The sequence below is a fragment of the Megalobrama amblycephala genome, linkage group LG6 (assembly GCF_018812025.1).
Source record: "Megalobrama amblycephala isolate DHTTF-2021 linkage group LG6, ASM1881202v1, whole genome shotgun sequence".
Taxonomy (NCBI): domain Eukaryota; kingdom Metazoa; phylum Chordata; class Actinopteri; order Cypriniformes; family Xenocyprididae; genus Megalobrama; species Megalobrama amblycephala.
In genome coordinates, this window is record NC_063049.1 from 36,119,977 (window position 1) to 36,140,944 (window position 20,968).

At 36.9% G+C, this 20,968-nt stretch overlaps 1 protein-coding gene across 4 annotated transcripts in view; it reads left to right on the top strand.

Annotated features, from left to right (window-relative positions):
* The window catches only part of spegb (striated muscle enriched protein kinase b), a 95,814-nt gene extending 75,152 nt beyond the window's left edge, over positions 1-20,662 (top strand). For all 4 annotated transcript variants that reach the window (XM_048194385.1, XM_048194386.1, XM_048194387.1 and 1 more), the window contains 19 exons: positions 70-127; positions 375-452; positions 559-731; positions 849-875; positions 1,018-1,170; positions 1,302-1,344; positions 1,494-1,562; positions 1,653-4,272; positions 4,372-4,521; positions 4,707-4,823; positions 5,319-5,486; positions 7,477-7,599; positions 7,951-8,115; positions 8,902-9,676; positions 14,175-14,414; positions 14,783-15,006; positions 15,895-15,970; positions 16,258-16,407; positions 17,886-20,662. In XM_048194385.1, coding sequence (XP_048050342.1) covers positions 70-127; positions 375-452; positions 559-731; positions 849-875; positions 1,018-1,170; positions 1,302-1,344; positions 1,494-1,562; positions 1,653-4,272; positions 4,372-4,521; positions 4,707-4,823; positions 5,319-5,486; positions 7,477-7,599; positions 7,951-8,115; positions 8,902-9,676; positions 14,175-14,414; positions 14,783-15,006; positions 15,895-15,970; positions 16,258-16,407; positions 17,886-18,132 — 5,656 coding nt within the window. In that variant the 3' untranslated portion in view covers positions 18,133-20,662. The remainder of the gene's footprint in view (positions 1-69; positions 128-374; positions 453-558; positions 732-848; positions 876-1,017; positions 1,171-1,301; positions 1,345-1,493; positions 1,563-1,652; positions 4,273-4,371; positions 4,522-4,706; positions 4,824-5,318; positions 5,487-7,476; positions 7,600-7,950; positions 8,116-8,901; positions 9,677-14,174; positions 14,415-14,782; positions 15,007-15,894; positions 15,971-16,257; positions 16,408-17,885) is intronic.
* Positions 20,663-20,968: the final 306 nt, after the last annotated feature.

The following is a 20,968-nucleotide window of genomic DNA, read 5'->3' on the forward strand; positions in this document are numbered from 1 at the left end:
CCATGTTGTAGTGATGAGTTGTCCACAAGCTTTGCCCCATTGCTCTGTTGTCTTTGACAATGTATAAAGATGCCATGAGGAGCTTCTCGAAAGGCTTACAAAGAAATCAACAGTAATGGAGTCAGAGGTGAGTGAACCAATTTGATCTTTCAAAGTGTCCATAAAAATTTTCAAATGTGTGAACAGACTATTCTGTAACAGTTTGTCACATTTGGTTTGTCCTGGGCCATTTATCCTTGCATCCTCTAGTCATCTTCTGGATAAGGAATATATTATTTCACAGATGAAAGAAGCTTTAGATTTACTCAGAGACTTTCTGTAGGGATAGGCCAATGTGACACGTGTGCCTAAACTGTCTGAATTGTTTCCTGCAGATCCGATCCAGCGTGAGGCAGCTGTTGGAGGGTCTTAGCTATCTTCATCAGCTTGACATACTTCATCTAGACATCAAGGTAAACATCATGTAATTTGTTGTCATCACCATTTCCTTCTATAAGTAAGCAATAATCACAGTAAGGAACCAATGTGTTGACTAGAATCCTCTATTTTTCCACTCAGCCTGATAACATCCTTATGGCAGACCCTACTAGTGATCAGATCCGCTTATGTGATTTTGGAAATGCTGTAAAGTTCACGCCTGATGAGGCACAGTACTGCAAATATGGCACTCCAGAATTTGTCGCCCCAGAGATTGTTAACCAGACACCCGTCTCCAAGGCAACGGACATCTGGTAACGCACCTGGTCCCTCTATCACAAAACGGCTCTTGAACAAATCTGTATGCAGCCTCTAAAGTGTCATGAATACATTAGTGTCTTTCTCACAATTCAACTTTTTTTTTCTTACAGGCCTATTGGAGTTCTAACATACTTGTGGTAGGGTTATGTCAATTATCTCTATAATAAAATGATTTATATAATTTTAAATTATTATATTATGTTATATATTTACTTAGAATGTTCATCGCTAAAACAAGTATCTTCAGTTAAGACTTCATTAGAGAACTCTGTTTTGCAGTCTCACTGGAGTTTCTCCTTTTGCTGGAGAAAATGACCGCAGCTCTGTTCTCAACATCAGAAACTATAATGTGGCTTTTGAAGAAAGCATGTTTACCGACCTCTGCCATGAAGCCAAGGGATTCGTCATCAAACTGCTGGTGGCTGATAGATTGTAAGTGGAATCTATGGGGCTTATCTGTTGCACCATGCTCCTGTTGATAATTTATTGTCAAGAAAATTGTTTCCACTGCTAAGAGCACTTTGTGTTAACTGCCAATTTGTTTAATGTTGTTTTATCTGCAGGAGACCCGATGCTAATGAATGTCTTCGGCACCCCTGGTTCAAGGTAACAACAGAGACCCATATTTAAATTAGTACAACATATATGCTTGATTTAAGTTGTGAACATTTCAGAATCAAGTATTTCCTCTCTATAACTCCTATGGAAACAGTTATTTACTTTGCCATTTTTAAATATATATTTCTTTCTTTTAGACCCTGAATAAGGGTAAGAGCATCAGCACAGAGTACCTCAAAAAGTTTATGTCCAGAAGAAAATGGCAGGTAAGATAATATTGGTGACTTTTTTTCAGTGTTTAGAGCATTATAAATTCTTTCCGTACGTCGTTGTAACAATGTTCACATCTCTTTTAGCGATCTCTTATCAGCTACAAGTCTAAGATGGTGATGAGATCTATACCTGAGTTACTGGACGACTCCTCCAGCCATATTTCCATTGCTGTTCCACGACATCTGAAACAAGGCTCACCACCACCTTCATCATCTTCAGATTCGGATGAAGACATTGATGAGCTGCCTTTTATCCCAATGCCCCTCAACATGGAATTCTCAGGATCTAGAATGTCACTGACTGAAATTGTTGGGGATGATGAAATGACAGGTAGACCAAATGGAAATGCTGAGAGGCCTGCTTCAATTCATCAGAAGTCAGAGCCGATGGAAGTGGAGACGTCAGAGAGAGAGGGTGGAGATTCTAGGGGTAGAGGAAGGAAGAGGTCAACACAAGAAGATGAAAAAGGATCATCTGATGAAGAACCAGCAGAACTGGCCAAAAGGGCAGAACAGGCCAAGAGACCAATGCGCAGAGGTTCAAGCATGGAATCAGATGAGCCAGAGGGAGCACGTCGCAGAGGAGAGTTGCGCAGAGGGAGCTCAGCTGACAGTGCCCTACAGCTCCACATCAAACCAGAGGAGGGCACAGAAGAAAGCCCAGCCGATGGAAGTAGAATTCTACAAAAGTCAGTATCTATGGAGCTTCCAAGGAGGAGCCCAAGCCCAGGGGCTGCAAAGCTGAGCCAGGAAGACTACGCCCTGAAATTAGAACTGATGAGGCAGAGACTTCTCAGGGGTGGCTCTGTTGACAACAAGATGAGCGGATTAAGAGGCCCATTGCTGGAGACATTAGGTATGGGGGATGAGAAGCGCTATGTGAGGGGATCTCGCCTTGGTAACCCTCCACTTGTTAGAGCAGCATCCAGCGAGTCACCTAGAGATGACATCCCAAAGACCAAAATACTCCGCAAAAGTGCTTCCTTCAGCCAGGGTGATTCAGAGCCCATGCCCTTGCACAGACGGATTGGAGCACCTCTAGAGATCCCACTGGCACAAATAGAGGAGAGACGGCTGCAACAAGCTGTATCTATGTCTGCTCTCACAGAGCCAGTCAAGGATTCTCGCCCCGTCACCCCAAAAATTCCTACGCCAGAACCAGAGAGACATGAGAAGGAGAAAATTGAGGAAAAAGAGTCAGAAGTCTACGAGGACAGTAAATCTGAAGACGTCAATGTTGTGTCAAAGACTAATGCGGATGAAGTCAGAAGCATTGATCAGAAACCTTGGGAGACAGATGCACAAGAGAAGGGCCAGAGCAAGTTAGAGGAACCCAGTGAAGAGTCTGAAAAAGTTGCTGAAATTAAGCAGAAGACCCCCATAGCAGAGGAAACTATCGAAGAAGAGGAAGAAAGAGAGGATAAAGAGCCAGAGGAAGAAACGGAGCCTCCTGCTCCAGAGATTGAGGTTAAAGAAGTTGAGGATGATGTAAAGGCATCACCAAAGTCTCCAGAGATCATTGTTTCCACCAGCTCAATCATGGTGACCCCAACAGCTGCCCCAGCTCCCAGCCCCCAGAGTGTCGTTTCAACCTATGTGACCCCATCTCTCCCTGCACGTACAGTCCTCCCGGATGGTAGGATGTCTGCATATGCCTGTATCATGCAGACCATCATGGTACCATCGGTCCAGGCATCTAGCCTACCTGACCCTGTTCCTGTCCCCACACCTTCACCAATGTCCACCCCACCATCAGTTCCAGTCTATGCACCTGTTTCCAGACACATCTCTGAACCAACCCTTCTATCAGCTTCTTCATCCAAATCAGATCTTCACCAAACCACTGAACATCCCGCAGTCTTTTCTCGGGTTGCCTCAACAGAACACCCTCCCAAAGAACCAAGTCCTCCTAAGACTCCCACTCGTGCCTCACCTAAGCGAGAGCCGTCTCCTGGAAGCAACCTCCAGGACCTTGCATCTGAGGAGGTCTTCGAAGCTCGCTTCAAAAAGCGCGAGTCCTCTCTAACCCGTAGTCTCAAACGTTTCTCATTTCAGAAGACTGAAGAAAAGCCCACCACTGTTGCTCCTGAAACTGCAGAAGAAATGTATCGCCCAGGGCCAATTGGTGCTCCTTTAGAGTTTGTGCCCAGGAGGTTAGAGGAGAAATCTAAATCAGTTCAGGATCTTCGTGAGGCACAGAAGGACCCTGGATTCATGAGGAGACTCTCCATGCGCTTGAAAAGGACCCCATCTGTGGAGAGGCAGGAGGAGAAGCTCAAAGAGGAGGATGCTTCAGCACCCAGGAGACGTCTGTCCTGGGCACTGGGACGGAGGGGATCCCAAGAAAAGAAGGAGATTGAAATGGTGAGGTTGGATGGAGGTCCTGAGCCTCCCCCAGAGCCTGAGTCCAAAGCACCTTCGGAGTCACCTATCCTTGCCATGCGAAAGAAGATTGGCAGTACCATGGCAAGCTTATCCACAAGGATTAGGAGCCACTCCGAGGACAGGAAAGATGAAAATGAAGGCAAGACGGAGCACAAGAGGACACCTATATTCACCAAAATGCGGCGTTCCACCTCTGAGGGGGGCAGTCTGAAGAGGATGGGTGTCCCACAGAACCAACTGGCTGCCCAGTCAGGGAAAGGGACCTCATCAGAATCTCTCGATTCCATGTCAAGCATCCAATCAGAATCAGCGGTTAAAAGTATGCCATTTTATTCTGGTTAATGTTCTAATTACATTAACTCTTTTATGTTTGTTGTCAACTCTTCTGACTTTAAATATCATAATTTTTCTTTCCCAGGTGCAGATATTGAGCGTAGATCACGGTGGGACCGTTGGGGGTTGACAAGGGGAAAAAGGGACAAGACCGCTTCACAACCAGACATCCCAGCTTCCATTGCGAGGGAAAATGGCTCTCTCCGCTCTCGGCAGTACACACGTCTAACATCTGGTATTGCATGTTTTATTTCAGTATTTCACTGTAACGTCTGCACAAAAAGAGACATCTGTTGGATGACTTCCTGCTTTGTCACAAACATTTACATATATCATCAATGAATCAATTATGCATATGGACTTACTTTGGCACAGCTGTGGGAGATAAATTATAGTCTCACTGATTCTCTCAACAATTAGACTTCCCTCCTGTGTTCCATATCAAACTGAGGGACCACGTTCTCTTGGAAGGAGATCCCGTCACTCTCAGCTGCCTCCCTGCTGGCAGTCCTCACCCACACATCTCATGGATGAAAGGTCTGATTCAAATTATAATATTAGCTTTGATGGGACTAAAGATAAAAGAATCTGACCTAAATTGAGTACAATATGCTTAAAAGCTGAATATAAAATAACTACAATATTGTGAGTGTATTATCTCACTTCTGTAAAGATTTTGTTCACTATATTGGCTTCATGTTATTCTATATGTAGAAACTAGTTCTTTCAGTCGTTCATTTTATACTAAAAGATGATCAAATGCATGCTGTATATTTCTTTGCACCACAGATTCTAGATGCATTAATAGTCCATGTGCTCACATAACCAAACCTGTTTATTTTTTGGCTATATATAGAAGGATCTCTTTTCACCTCAAAGTAAATGTCACCTCAAAGTAACACCACCGAAGTCAAAGTCTAAAATGTCAACATTAACATTCAAGAACACTAGGTTGTGGCTTTCAGATTATGATTTTGGAAAAAGTTTAAGCTCCAAACTAACATTTTTTCTTTCAACTTTGTGTATTCTCAGATAAGAAGCCACTTGAGATTGACCCAAGGATGAACTTGATATCCTGCCCTGATGGGAGACAGCTGCTGATGATTATGAAGACCACCAAGAAAGATGCAGGCCTTTATGAATGTGTGGCTTCAAACACACTGGCCTCTGTCACCAGCTCATGCGTTGTGTCCCTTGCTCGTAAGTTGAAAGACAAGAAAACTTAAAGGGTTAGTTCACCCAAAAATTTTAATTCTGTCATTAATTACTCACGTTCATGTTGTTTCAAACCCAGAAGACCTTCGTTCATCTTCGGAACACAAATTAAGATATTTTTAATAAAATCTGATAAAACCTGCATTGCCAGCGAGAATACTTTTTGTGCGCAAAAAAACAAAACAAAATAATGACTTTATTCAACAAAAGCTTCAAAGCTTCATGAAGCGGTGTTTTAAAATCGCCCATCACTAGATATTGTTGAATAATATCAATATATATTGTCGTTATTTTGTAATATATTGTCGTTATTTTGTAATATATTGTCGTTATTTTGTCTTTTTGGCACGCAAAAAGCATTCTCGTCGCTTCATAACATTAAGGTTGAACCACTGTAGTCACATGAACTGTTTTAAATATGTCTTTAGTAGCTTTCTGGGCATTGAAAGTGTTAATTGTCCTGCTGGCAATGCAGGCCTCACTGAGCCATCGGATTTTATCAAAAATATCTTAATTTGTGTTCCGAAGATGAACGAAGGTCTTACGGGTGTGGAACGACATAAAGGTGAGTTATTAATGATAGAATTTTCATTTTTGGGTGAACTAACCCTTTAATATTCTGCTCTGGGAAATTGTTAGTGTATAAATTGCATAATACTTCATAACAAGAATGATTATCAGTACATCAGGCAAACTTAATTTAACTCAGAATACTGACATTTTCTGACATGGTTATACATGCATCAGTTTTTACACATTACTTTTCTCAACTTTGACATGTCACTGGACACGCTCACATCACATTGCCATAGTGATGTTGCCTCAGATCTCTCATTGAGATCCAGTCACTTTGCTGCAGGAAAGCTCTGTCAGTGTGAAAACCCCTTAAGGAGGGAATAAAAAGAGAAGTGCCACAACACAACGTTCCAGAATTTCTCAGAAAAGTAATGGCTAGAACAGAGATGAAAGTGGGACACAGTGAAAGAACAGTTTAATTTATTTTTTAAGAGTTAGTGCATAGCTCACAGCTAGACTCAGGAAGGAGCTCTTTTAGCCTTGAGAACAGAAATGCCATTGGCTTTCTAACATCGTGTGCAGTCTAATGCACTGCTTATCATTGTGCAAAGCCATTTTCTCCTAACAGCAGGCCATAAATTATTCACTCCTTTTTGTGCTTCAGAGCTGATTAATATGGAAAGGTGACTTGCTAGCAGAGGGGCAAATATCTTGTAGTTGCCTCACCTGACAGTGTTTTTTCATTTATTATTATTTTTTTGTGTGTATAGTGCCTGAAATGTGGCTATTATAATAGTATGCCATTTTTCACAGGGTTCCCACGATCAAGGAAAACCGTGGAAATTGTAAAAATGTGGGAAATTTCTACAGCAAATATAAAGTTTAAAAGTTATATGATTGTTTGGTCCAGTTTATAAAACTTGCTAAAGCCAATAATACACACTTAAAAAAGTTTGGGTTCTGTAAGATTTTTTTAAATGTTTTTGAAAGAAGTCTCTTATGTTCAGGAAGGCTGCGTTTATTTGGTCAAAATACAGTCAAAGCAGTAATATTGTCAAATAATATTAATAGAAAATAACTTTCCTATTTTAATTTTTTTTATTCCTGTGATGCAAAACTATATTTTAAGCAGCCATTACTCCAATCCTCATTGTCACATTATTCTGAAGAAATCATTCTAATATGCTAAATTGAAGAAACAAGAAACATTTCTTCTTATTATGCTGCTTAATATTTTTTTATTCAAGTTCAATAGAACAGCATTTTTTAATTTCAAATGATTTGTAACATTGTAAATATCTTTACTGTCACCTTTTATCAATTAAATGTTTGCTTGCTGAATAAAAGTATAACAAAAAGTACTTACTGACCCCAAACTTTTGAATGATAGTGTATGTTTGTCAAGACAGATCAACCAAATAAGAATTTGTAGTAGTAAAAACTGAATATTATTTTGTAGGTCTGCCTAATAGTCCTGGGACCCCTGAGGTTCCTCAGAAATATAAAAACACCGCCCTGGTTGTGTGGAGACCCTCAGACACCACGGCACCATGCACCTACTCTCTGGAGAGGAAGAAAGAGGGTTAGTGGACATCTTTCATTATTCATCTTGCTTTGACTGATGATTTAGAGTGGGATTTGTAAGGTACAGTATAATGTTGAAAAGATTATCAGCTGCATTTCCTAATATCATTTTAAATGCAAAAATTGTAGTGTAATTGTAGTCCACCCTTAAAATCCACCCTCCATCTTGATTTTCCCAAATCAGTCAAATTTACTTTTTATTTGTTTAATTCATATGTAGATTTTAAAATAAATGGTGGATAATGCACTGCAGAGGAAAGACAGTTATCATTCCCTTCTACTGCCCTCTTTTGGAAAGGATTGGTATTGCAGCTAATTCTTATTCTTTACAATGTTTATTTTCCTATAGGTGAGACTAACTGGCTGATAGTAGCCACAGGTGTGGCTGACTGTTACTACAATGTCATGGACCTTCCAACTGGTGCCGCATACAGGTTCAGAGTGGCCTGTGTGAACAAGGCTGGCCAGGGACCTTACAGCAACTTGTCTGAAAAAGTGGTCCTGGACTCAACAGGTGCACAAAAGTGATTTTCAACTGTTTCATGCTGTCAGCAGCTAATAATTCACTAAACAAAATCTTCATATTTGTTGCAAATGAATCCATATTTAATGTATTTTGGGTCATATTTTCTTTTACCTTGTTAAGACAAAGACATGTCACAAAAACTGCCAAGATTGTCTAGCTTTTACGACATGACAATGAATTTGAACCAAAATATTGTAGTTTGATTGGATATATGGCTTTGATGTCAACAACAAAATGTTTTTTCCACCTTTTTAAATGTTAAGCTAACATTATACTGTATACACTACCGTTCAAAAGTTTAGGATTTTTTTCATTCAAAATAAATCAATAATTTTATTCAGCAAGGACACATTAAATTGAAATTGACAGTAAAGAATTTTACATTGTTATAAAAATGTATATTTCAAATGAAGTTTATATTCATCAAGGAATCCTGAAACTATCAAATATCATGATTTCCACAAAAACATTAAGCAGCAACTGTTTTCAACATTGACAGTAGAAGGAAATGTTATTTTGAGCACCAAATCAGCTGTACTGTAAAATATATTCAAATAGAAAACAGTTATTTTAAATTGTGAAAATATTTTCACTATATTAGTTTTTCTGATCAAATAAGTGTTACCTTGGTGAGCATAAGAGACTTCTTTCAAAAACATTAAAAATCTTACCTTCAAACTTTTGAACAGTACAGTAGTGTAATATAAAATCATTTTTAATGGAGCTTATGCATCTATGCATCTTCATTATTCAAATTTAAAGTCTTTTCCACAGCACCTCAAAAGTCCAGTGGAACAGTTGTTGTCAAAACACTTTCGTCAGCTCCGCCTCCTGCACCAGCAGTAGTAAAATCTACCATGACTTTACCTGCAATGAAGCCTGCTGCAGTGAAACCGGCTGCTGCACCACCGACTACTTCAGCGCCCTCTACAGCCCAGCCAGTAAAACCTGTATCTCCTCCTGCGTCAACTACTACACCTTCCCCTGCTGCCCTTCCCCCGAGTCATCGTACTGTACCTGATATTCAAACTCCATCTCCCGGGATTCCTACTCCTGCCAAAGCTAAGACCACTCTCAACATCACTGTGGCCAAACCCTCCCCAGCATCCCCTGCAGCTCAACCTCCTCCTGCCAAACCTTCACCACCCGTCGTTCTGCCCAAACCTCAAACCCCCATCAATGTGGTGTCCCCCCTATCTCAAACTCCTCCAGTGTCCCCACCTCCACTAGTGTCCCCTCCGCCCGCTATCGGCAAGCCCATCTCCTCAGTGCCTATGTATGTCCCTACCACCACCACAGCACATGTGACCCCAGTCACCCCAAACACGCCTACTCCAGCCCTGTCACCACCAGTGGTGTTAGTTACAAGTCTGAGTCCCGTAGGGGAGGGTACTGGAACACCCAATCGTATGACCCCAAGTGGACGAGCCACTCCATCTGGACGCATCACTCCTACAGGGCGCAGGACCCCTATAGGAAAACCTGGAGACTTGACCCTAAGGCAGGGCGTCCCCCAGAAACCGTACACATTCATGGATGAGAAAGCAAGGTAAAGTGCGACGACTGATCAATTTTATATTATCTTATGCTAGTGTCACAAAATAGCTTTTAATAGCTATTTATCAAATCAACATCAAATAATAAAATCAAAACAACATCAAATACAAAAGTAGCTGTAAGTAATCTATATAATAATATAGCATGATAAACTCTGTGTTAGAATATATTTTAAATAATTGGCTGCTGTCTATCATCAAGTAAATCAGCTTTTGATGTAACTGCCGTTCCCACGTTTTGGAGTCGTTGAGTGATTTATTTCTGTTCAGTGTTTTCAGACATGTATATTTTATTTTATTTTTTATTATTATGGGGGTTTTTTGGTATTTTTTTTTAATCCCTGGCTTCCCTAAGTGAGAAGTATGAAAGCTTGTTTCCGCCACTGAATAAAATACAAAAAAATGTAATTGCGACTTTTTATCTCACAATTCTGACTTTTTTTCTCGCAATTATGAGTTTACATCTCACAATTCTGACTTTTTACTCAGAATTGCCTGATATAAAGTCACAATTGGATGTTATAAAGTCAGAATTGCCTGATATAAAGTCACAATTGGATGTTATAAAGTCAGAATTGCGTGATATAAAGTCGCAATTGCGAATTATAAGGTCAGAATTGCATGATATAAAGTCGCAATTGCGAATTATAAGGTCAGAATTGCGTGATATAAAGTCGCAATTGCGAATTATAAAGTCAGAATTGCGTGATATAAAGTCAGAATTGCATGATATAAAGTCGCAATTGCGAATTATAAGGTCAGAATTGCGTGATATAAAGTCGCAATTGCGAATTATAAAGTCAGAATTGCGTGATATAAAGTCAGAATTGCATGATATAAAGTCGCAATTGCGAATTATAAGGTCAGAATTGCATGATATAAAGTCGCAATTGCGAATTATAAAGTCAGAATTGCGTGATATAAAGTCAGAATTGCATGATATAAAGTCGCAATTGCGAATTATAAGGTCAGAATTGCGTGATATAAAGTCGCAATTGCGAATTATAAAGTCAGAATTGCGTGATATAAAGTCAGAATTGCATGATATAAAGTCGCAAATGCGAATTATAAGGTCAGAATTGCATGATATAAAGTCGCAATTGCGAATTATAAAGTCAGAATTGCGTGATATAAAGTCAGAATTGCATGATATAAAGTCGCAATTGCGAATTATAAAGTCAGAATTGCGTGATATAAAGTCAGAATTGCATGATATAAAGTCGCAATTGCGAATTATAAGGTCAGAATTGCGTGATATAAAGTCGCAATTGCAAATTATAAAGTCAGAATTGCGTGATATAAAGTCAGAATTGCATGATATAAAGTCGCAATTGCGAATTATAAGGTCAGAATTGCATGATATAAAGTCAGAATTGCATGATATAAAGTCGCAATTGCGAATTATAAAGTCAGAATTGCGTGATATAAAGTCAGAATTGCATGATATAAAGTCGCAATTGCGAATTATAAGGTCAGAATTGCATGATATAAAGTCGCAATTGCGAATTATAAGGTCAGAATTGCGTGATATAAAGTCGCAATTGCGAATTATAAAGTCAGAATTGCGTGATATAAAGTCAGAATTGCATGATATAAAGTCGCAATTGCGAATTATAAGGTCAGAATTGCATGATATAAAGTCAGAATTGCATGATATAAAGTCGCAATTGCGAATTATAAGGTCAGAATTGCATGATATAAAGTCAGAATTGCATGATATAAAGTCGCAATTGCGAATTATAAAGTCAGAATTGCGTGATATAAAGTCAGAATTGCATGATATAAAGTCGCAATTGCGAATTATAAGGTCAGAATTGCATGATATAAAGTCGCAATTGCGAATTATAAGGTCAGAATTGCGTGATATAAAGTCGCAATTGCGAATTATAAAGTCAGAATTGCGTGATATAAAGTCAGAATTGCATGATATAAAGTCGCAATTGCGAATTATAAGGTCAGAATTGCATGATATAAAGTCGAAATTGCGAATTATAAGGTCAGAATTGCATGATATAAAGTCGCAATTGCGAATTATAAGGTCAGAATTGCATGATATAAAGTCGCAATTGCGAATTATAAGGTCAGAATTGCATGATATAAAGTCGCAATTGCGAATTATAAGGTCAGAATTGCATGATATAAAGTCGCAATTGCGAATTATAAGGTCAGAATTGCATGATATAAAGTCGCAATTGCGAATTATAAGGTCAGAATTGCATGATATAAAGTCGAAATTGCGAATTATAAGGTCAGAATTGCATGATATAAAGTCGCAATTGCGAATTATAAGGTCAGAATTGCGTGATATAAAGTCGCAATTGCGAATTATAAGGTCAGAATTGCGTGATATAAAGTCGCAATTGCGAATTATAAAGTCAGAATTGCGTGATATAAAGTCAGAATTGCATGATATAAAGTCGCAATTGCGAATTATAAGGTCAGAATTGCATGATATAAAGTCAGAATTGCATGATATAAAGTCGCAATTGCGAATTATAAGGTCAGAATTGCATGATATAAAGTCGCAATTGCGAATTATAAGGTCAGAATTGCGTGATATAAAGTCGCAATTGCGAATTATAAAGTCAGAATTGCGTGATATAAAGTCGCAATTGCGAATTATAAAGTCAGAATTGCGTGATATAAAGTCGCAATTGCGAATTATAAAGTCAGAATTGCATGATATAAAGTCGCAATTGCGAATTATAAGGTCAGAATTGCGTGATATAAAGTCGCAATTGCGAATTATAAAGTCAGAATTGCGTGATATAAAGTCGCAATTGCGAATTATAAAGTCAGAATTGCGTGATATAAAGTCGCAATTGCGAATTATAAGGTCAGAATTGCATGATATAAAGTCGCAATTGCGAATTATAAGGTCAGAATTGCATGATATAAAGTCGCAATTGCGAATTATAAGGTCAGAATTGCATGATATAAAGTCGAAATTGCGAATTATAAGGTCAGAATTGCATGATATAAAGTCGCAATTGCGAATTATAAGGTCAGAATTGCGTGATATAAAGTCGCAATTGCGAATTATAAAGTCAGAATTGCGTGATATAAAGTCAGAATTGCATGATATAAAGTCGCAATTGCGAATTATAAGGTCAGAATTGCATGATATAAAGTCAGAATTGCATGATATAAAGTCGCAATTGCGAATTATAAGGTCAGAATTGCATGATATAAAGTCAGAATTGCATGATATAAAGTCGCAATTGCGAATTATAAAGTCAGAATTGCGTGATATAAAGTCAGAATTGCATGATATAAAGTCGCAATTGCGAATTATAAGGTCAGAATTGCATGATATAAAGTCGCAATTGCGAATTATAAGGTCAGAATTGCGTGATATAAAGTCGCAATTGCGAATTATAAAGTCAGAATTGCGTGATATAAAGTCAGAATTGCATGATATAAAGTCGCAATTGCGAATTATAAGGTCAGAATTGCATGATATAAAGTCGAAATTGCGAATTATAAGGTCAGAATTGCATGATATAAAGTCGCAATTGCGAATTATAAAGTCAGAATTGCGTGATATAAAGTCGCAATTGCGAATTATAAAGTCAGAATAATTCATAGTTTTTGTACAATGGCCCAAAAAAAAATTTGGACAAAATGTATGAATGTTTTGCACTATATAACAGATTATCAAACCAAGTGGAATTTATTTTACAAAAGTATAAACCTTTTTCAAAGCAAAAATAAGATTATTATTATTAGACAAATTGCGACTTTTTATCTCACAATTCTGACTTTTTTTCTCGCAATTATGAGTTTACATTTCACAATTCTGACTTTTTACTCAGAATTGCCTGATATAAAGTCACAATTGGATGTTATAAAGTCAGAATTGCCTGATATAAAGTCACAATTGGATGTTATAAAGTCAGAATTGCGTGATATAAAGTCGCAATTGCGAATTATAAGGTCAGAATTGCATGATATAAAGTCGCAATTGCGAATTATAAGGTCAGAATTGCGTGATATAAAGTCGAAATTGCGAATTATAAAGTCAGAATTGCGTGATTTAAAGTCGCAATTGCGAATTATAAAGTCAGAATTGCATGATATAAAGTCGAAATTGCGAATTATAAGGTCAGAATTGCGTGATATAAAGTCGCAATTGCGAATTATAAGGTCAGAATTGCATGATATAAAGTCGCAATTGCGAATTATAAAGTCAGAATTGCGTGATATAAAGTCGCAATTGCGAATTATAAAGCCAGAATTGCGTGATATAAAGTCGCAATTGCGAATTATAAAGTCAGAATAATTCATAGTTTTTGTACAATGGCCCAAAAAAAAATTTGGACAAAATGTATGAATGTTTTGCACTATATAACAGATTATCAAACCAAGTGGAATTTATTTTACAAAAGTATAAACCTTTTTCAAAGCAAAAATAAGATTATTATTAGACAAATAAATGATTTAAAACTGACATTGACTGCAATTGATCATCATGTATTTTTTTCACCACAGAGGTCGTTTTGGTGTGATCAGAGAGTGTCGGGAAAACGCCACCGGTAACCTGTACATGGCCAAGATTGTGCCGTATGAGCCTGATAGCAAGGAGGCTGTGTTACAGGAGTATGACATACTGAAGTCCCTCCACCACGAGAAGGTCATGGCTCTGCATGAGGCCTACGTCACCCCACGCTACCTGGTGCTCATCTCTGAGTGCTGCTCAGGGAAAGAGCTGCTCTATAGTCTGATTGACAGGTCAGATACTGCTGCGGGCTTTTTCAGTCCTTCCCCAACACTGTTTTGCACTGTGGGCTACTACACAACACTTGACTTGATGGTGTACGGGGTAGTTGTATGGTGTTTGTGAACAGGGCTATGAAAAGTACTGAAAAAATATACTTGATTTAAAGTATGGGAACTGTGTCATAATTTTAATCAATTAAAAAGCCAAAAATATACTTTATAATTTTCATATTTGATTGTACTTGATTTAAAAAAAAAAAACAGCATTAACCAAAACAAATAATTTAATCAGTATTTAAACATTATTTAAAAACTTGACAGCATTAAGTTTATGAAGTATATCTCTGATTGTGAAGCTCTTTGTTTATCTCCCTTCCTAGGTTCCGATACTCAGAGGATGACGTGGTGGCATATATCGTACAGATACTTCAGGGTCTGGACTACCTGCACAGCCGGAGAATCCTGCATCTGGATATCAAACCAGAGAATATCATTGTCACTTACATGAATGTTGTTAAGATTATTGATTTTGGTAGTGCACAGACCTTCAATCCACTGTTCCTGAAGCAGTTCTGCCCATCCATTGGAACTCTAGATTATATGTGTAAGACAACATTTTTGTACATATTGTTTCATATTTCTTTCAACGTTGTCTTGCTAATAATAAAGGGGTCCTATTATGCCCCTTTTTACAATTAAAATAAATCTCTGATGTCCCCAGAGTGTGTATATGAAGTTTTAGCTCAGAATACCCCACAGATCATTTTTTATATCATGGAAAATGTGCCACTTTTGGGGTGTGAGCAAAAACGCGTCCCTTTAAATGCCAATAAGCTGCTGTTCCCGGCCCCCTTTCAAGAAGAGGGCAGAGCTTCAAGAGTTCATGCTCTGGCATATTGGCAACAACAAAACAGGACAATCTCATGCACTGAACGTGTCAGAAACTGGCAGTAGTGGTGTTCATCCTTATATGTTTCAGAATCAACCTTTGTGAAAATCCAGCATTGAAAAGACCCTCGTTTGTGAAGCAGTCCTGTGCAAAATGATTTAACAATTTTAACAACACAAGTTGTTAAAATTTTACTGAATTTCTTTGGGAAATTTCCTTCAAACGTGAAATTTAACCACAATGTCCTCAGTGACTCAGATGGCGGGAGTCTAGGGAGACTCTTATGTGCATTGGTACATCCCAAAACACAAACTTTTAATGCCTCTTTGGCGCAGAAAAAAATCTTAGTCACTAGCTAACTACTGTTTCTTTAGCAACCACTCAGAACACAGTCAAAGTCACATTTCAATAGTCAAAGTCATGTTACAAACGTAGACAAGCGTTACTTTATTTATTTGCATTATATTCATAATCCTTTTAAAATATTGTATGGTTGTTCTTTGTTAGATATTCCTGTGGTATCCCATTCCTTCTCATTTAAGTAATTGTGCGATTCTTGACACTTTCTAATGTGTTTTAATCTCTTCTGATATCTACTGAAAGCCCCTGAGATGTTGAAAGGAGACGTGGTGGGTCCACCAGCTGACATATGGAGCATTGGCGTATTGACTTATATCATGTGAGTGCTATCCACTGCAACTCTGTCTTTGAAATTAAACTGATTTTATGTTGATTTTAAATGTCTTATTTTGCTGTATAGTGCTTTCTGTGATACCTGCAATTTAGTTAGCAATCTTATTCCAGCGGGAGCATTTGAATCATTACAATTGTTTTGTCTCATGAGTTTTGTCTTCACATTCCAGAAGCTCTCTGAAGCTTGTGTGCTGTCAGTGTCTGTGATTATGTTTGACTTAAATGCTATTCTAGTGTGTAACTCGAAGCTTTGTCATGCTGTACACCATTCAGGCTCAGCGGGAGACTGCCGTTTACAGAGAATGACCCTGCTGAGACAGAGGCCAGAATCCAGGCAGCCAAGTTTGACCTCAGTAAGCTCTACCAAAATGTGTCCCAAAGTGCCTCTCTGTTCCTCAAAAAGATCCTGTGCAGCTACCCTTGGTAAGTAAAACAGTGCATTAAAAAATCATCTAGGCTGTATGTGTAAATCTCAAGAAACCTGTCAAGAACATGTCTGAGTCACATTTCACCCGAAATAGAAAGAAAAACGTTTTATTTTGCATTGTGAAATGAGGCCTTTTTATGACCATTATGTTTTTGCATTGTAACATTATATTCATGACAATTAAGAACATTTTTCTTTGCAATTATAATTACTGTAATTATACTGATTTTAATAAAAATAACTTTATATGATTTTGTTTTAATTGACTACAACTAACAGTAAATGAGGATCTAATTATAATTATAATTGAGAATCATTGAGACTAATACATTTTAAATTATTATAATATTAATATTTGAATATAAATAATTTAATATGTATTTAATATACAATATATATTTAATATAAATAATATATTTTAATATTAAGATTTTGATAAAATAATAAAAAAAAACTAAATCACTATATTTTATTGAATAAATGTTAAGAATATATATATATATATATATATAATTATTAAAATAATTTACAAATTAGATCCTCATTGTTTTAGTAAAATGACAAAAAAATCACATTTGTAATGCACAAAAACATATTTTAATTATATATTCAATTTTAAGTATTTATATACATCATAGTAGTGTTGCTTCTTTTTTAACTGATTTTTATTGAATAATGTGATAAATAATTTTACAACAGTAATGAGGATCTAATTAGAATCATAATTGAGAATCATTGAGACTAATACATTTTAAATTATTATAATATTAATATTTGAATATAAATAATTTAATATATGTATTTAATATACAATATATATTTAATATAAATAATATATTTTAATATTAAGATTTTGATAAAATAAAAAAAAACTAAATCACTATATTTTATTGAATGAAGGTTAAGAATATTGAAATATATATATATATATATATATATATATATATATATATATATATATATATATATATATATATATATATATATATAATTATTAAAATAATTTACAAATTAGATCCTCATTCCTGCTGTAAAATTATTTCTTAAATATTTCCAAATATTAAAATAATTTAGAAAATAGATCCTCATTGCTTTAGTAAAATGACAAAAAAAAAATCACATTTGTAATGCACAAAAACATATTTTAATTATATATTCAATTTTAAGTATTTATATACATCATAGTAGCGTTGCTTCTTTTTTTAACTGATTTTTATTGAATAATGTGATAAATAATTTTACAACAGTAACGAGGATCTAATTAGAATCACCGTTGAGAATTATGGTAATTTCTAAATTATTTTAAGCATATTTTTTAAATAAATTAAAATGTATTCTTTTTGGAAACATCATTTTTTGCGATTCTGTTTGGCGTGATGTTTGTGGCACCTTTCACCTCTCAGTCATCTGGCTTTCAGTATGGGCCAGGCTATGTGTCTTGATGTTAACTGATTCCTCCGTTTCTGTGTTTCAGGGCCCGTCCTACCATTAAGGACTGCTTCAACAACTCCTGGCTGCAGGACGCTTATCTAATGAGACTGCGGAGACAGACTCTGACATTTACCACCACACGCCTCAAGGAGTTCCTGGAGCAGCAGCAGCAGGTCAGGGCCGAGGTGGCAACAAAGCACAAAGTCCTTCTGCGTTCCTACCAGAGCACTCCACAAACTCCGTCCACCCCCTCAACGCCCGGCACCCCTGCAGCACCCATCTCTCAGTGAGCACTGGACGTCCTCCAGAGAGATGAGAAGACGGCTCCGGGGTTCTCCAGGATAAGGACAGAGAGAGACACAGCCTCAGGAAAAACCCAGCCCTTGGTGGGCCCTTAGGGGGCCGGTAAATGTGCGGTGTGTGTAAGCAGATCAAGCACAGAATCTTCTGTCCTCGCCACAGCGTTTACGCCACCTGAAACACACACACACACACACACACACACACACACACACAAAACCTGTCGTCCAAAAGCGTAATGGATTTCAGTGCATTTACCTCCGTTAGCTGTGGCCAGCATGCACAGTGCAGTTGTGTTTATTGTTCAGGACGTCATCCTTACTTTAAGCTCCTCTCGTCCTACACTTCTTTCCTATGACTTTTTGACAAACCTATTTTAGAAATTCTCAACATTGCATCTCTAGCAAGTGGTCAGGAACTTGGACCCATCCTGGTTGAGAAGAGTGACTGTATTTCATACACAAAACTCAATCGAGAAGACTAGTCCATCACTCGACGCAAAAAATGTAATGTCAATGTGTATTTTTGTGGTGTCTTCCAATTGTGAACCAGGGCCTTGAGATTTGTGGAAAATGGTGTATATCTTTTTTTGACCTAGTTTTTATGGCATAAGTAATACTTTTATTACTGCTAGTTGTTATACTGTAGTGATTATCAGTATATATGAAAACTATTGACTGAAATCATGTCCTCAAACAAGATGCGCCTTGTCTTTTACTAAAGTGTTTTGATCTAAACTAAAGCGGATTGACTTTATTGTAATATTGAAAGGCCTCGCAGCTTTAGGGAGTGACATTTTTGCAAGAATTTCCAGTTCATTAAAGCACACATGGTTTGGTTTTCCCTGACACTCAACTTCTGATATGTTGACGTCTTTGCGTTTAACACCAGGAATGTATTATATATAGCAGATTTCAGTGAATACAGCATGCATCGGTACAAATTCCTCTTAATAGCGTATCGGCAGCATTGGTTTTCAGAGAAAACTCAGTCCCTGTGAATGCAAGAGGATGGTATAACAGCCAAAGCTGAGTTTATGTAGAGGTCGACTGATTCAAGATGTGCTTGGAAACTACCTAGTGATCTTGTAATGGATGGATGGAATGGAGATGTCTCAGACAAGTGCCATTTTTTTCCTGAAGGGACTAGAATATGTTGTAAAACGTACGTTAGCTGCTGCATTGAATGTTTATGAGAATCTTTAGTATATTATTTTGAAAGTTTTTGCTGAAAGATTGATTTATAGCCATGAATGAGAGTAACTTTATGGTTGAATGAGTATCATCATCTTTGGTCATTTAAAAAAATCATCTTGTTTTGATCTAAATCATACAATATATATATACACTACATTAAGATATAAACATCTGAGATTTTTTTTTTAATGACTTTTAATGAATGATCAAAAGCAGAACATGTATTCTTCAATTTTACAGATGGAAATATATGTCTAAAAAATGATTTTATGAACGGGTGTTGATCTTGATTCTATTTTATTAGAGACACTGTTATATTACTTACATAGTTTATATTATTTAGATTTATTTTTGAACAGTTTGCATCCTGTTTGGTGAAACAGAATCTTGATTTATTTTTTATTTGTTTGTTTTGTTTAGATGTTAATTTATCTAATGGACAAATGAGTGATTCACACCCACAAAAAACATTAAAAATCATATTCACAATTGCAGCAAGCAAACTTGCTAAGCGAAGTGAGAGAAAAATAGTATTCGGGTACCACGGTCACGGAAAACCTAGGAATTTAAATTGGACTTTTCTACAGTGAATATGAATTTTACTAGTTATGCTCAACTCCAAAAATATTTCATTGGTTAGAAAATGCTCTTTGTGAGTTAAATTTCCATAAACTCCTTATCCAATGATCATGAACAAAGATCTGGAAATCCATTGGTCAAAAAGTGTGGGAACACTGCAGTAATGTCCTTATTGTTTTCAGCACGGTCCTATTGTGAGCTCATCTATCCACACACAGCAAGTCACCTTCTATCAAATACATAAATATTGGCTTGGATTATAAATAGCTGTTTGCTTGTTTTATTGCAGTACTTACTCTGAGACTCAGTGCAAACTCTCTTCTGTTTTCCATCACTTTGCATAAAAGCTAACTTTGGGTTTGTTCTTCTATCCGATTTGTTTATTATTTGTTTCATCATGGGTTATTCAAATTGTTCAAGCTTCTAGTTTCAAATAAATTACGGTGCAAAAACTAAAAGTGAGAAAAAATGGAATCACAATAAAGAAGTAAGATTTCAGACTCAATGTGTTGTTGTGAATAAGGTTTTATATTATTTCATTTTGTGTGCGTGTGTGTGTGTTTACTACTCTTTCAGTCATGCCGAGCAACCCTTTAATGTGAAACTAAATCAAGCTTTTCTGGAATGAATTATGTTGCACTAAAACAGTGACAATGTGGAGATAATATGAATGTTTTACAGTAGAATGAAGTGTGTATATGTCGAAACCATGACTTTTCATGAATAAAATCAGCTGTCAGCAATACTCAACAGACTCTAAATTAATTTATTATTATTATTCCAGCCATTCCAGTGTCTCTATAAGTGCATCTAAGTAGCCTACTATTCCTAAGTGGAAATGGTCTGATCATTAGGAGACTCATTAGGAGACTCTTCAGAACAATAACATACTAATTCAAAATGTTAGGACTCTCAGGCTTTCTACATGTGCACTATTTTATTTTGGACTGCTCTTAACCTTAGGGGTCTTTTCATTCCAGGTTGAGTATATACAGCAAAACTGCTCACTCTAGAGCACATGTTGATCTTTTATCAACCTCAGCATGTCATC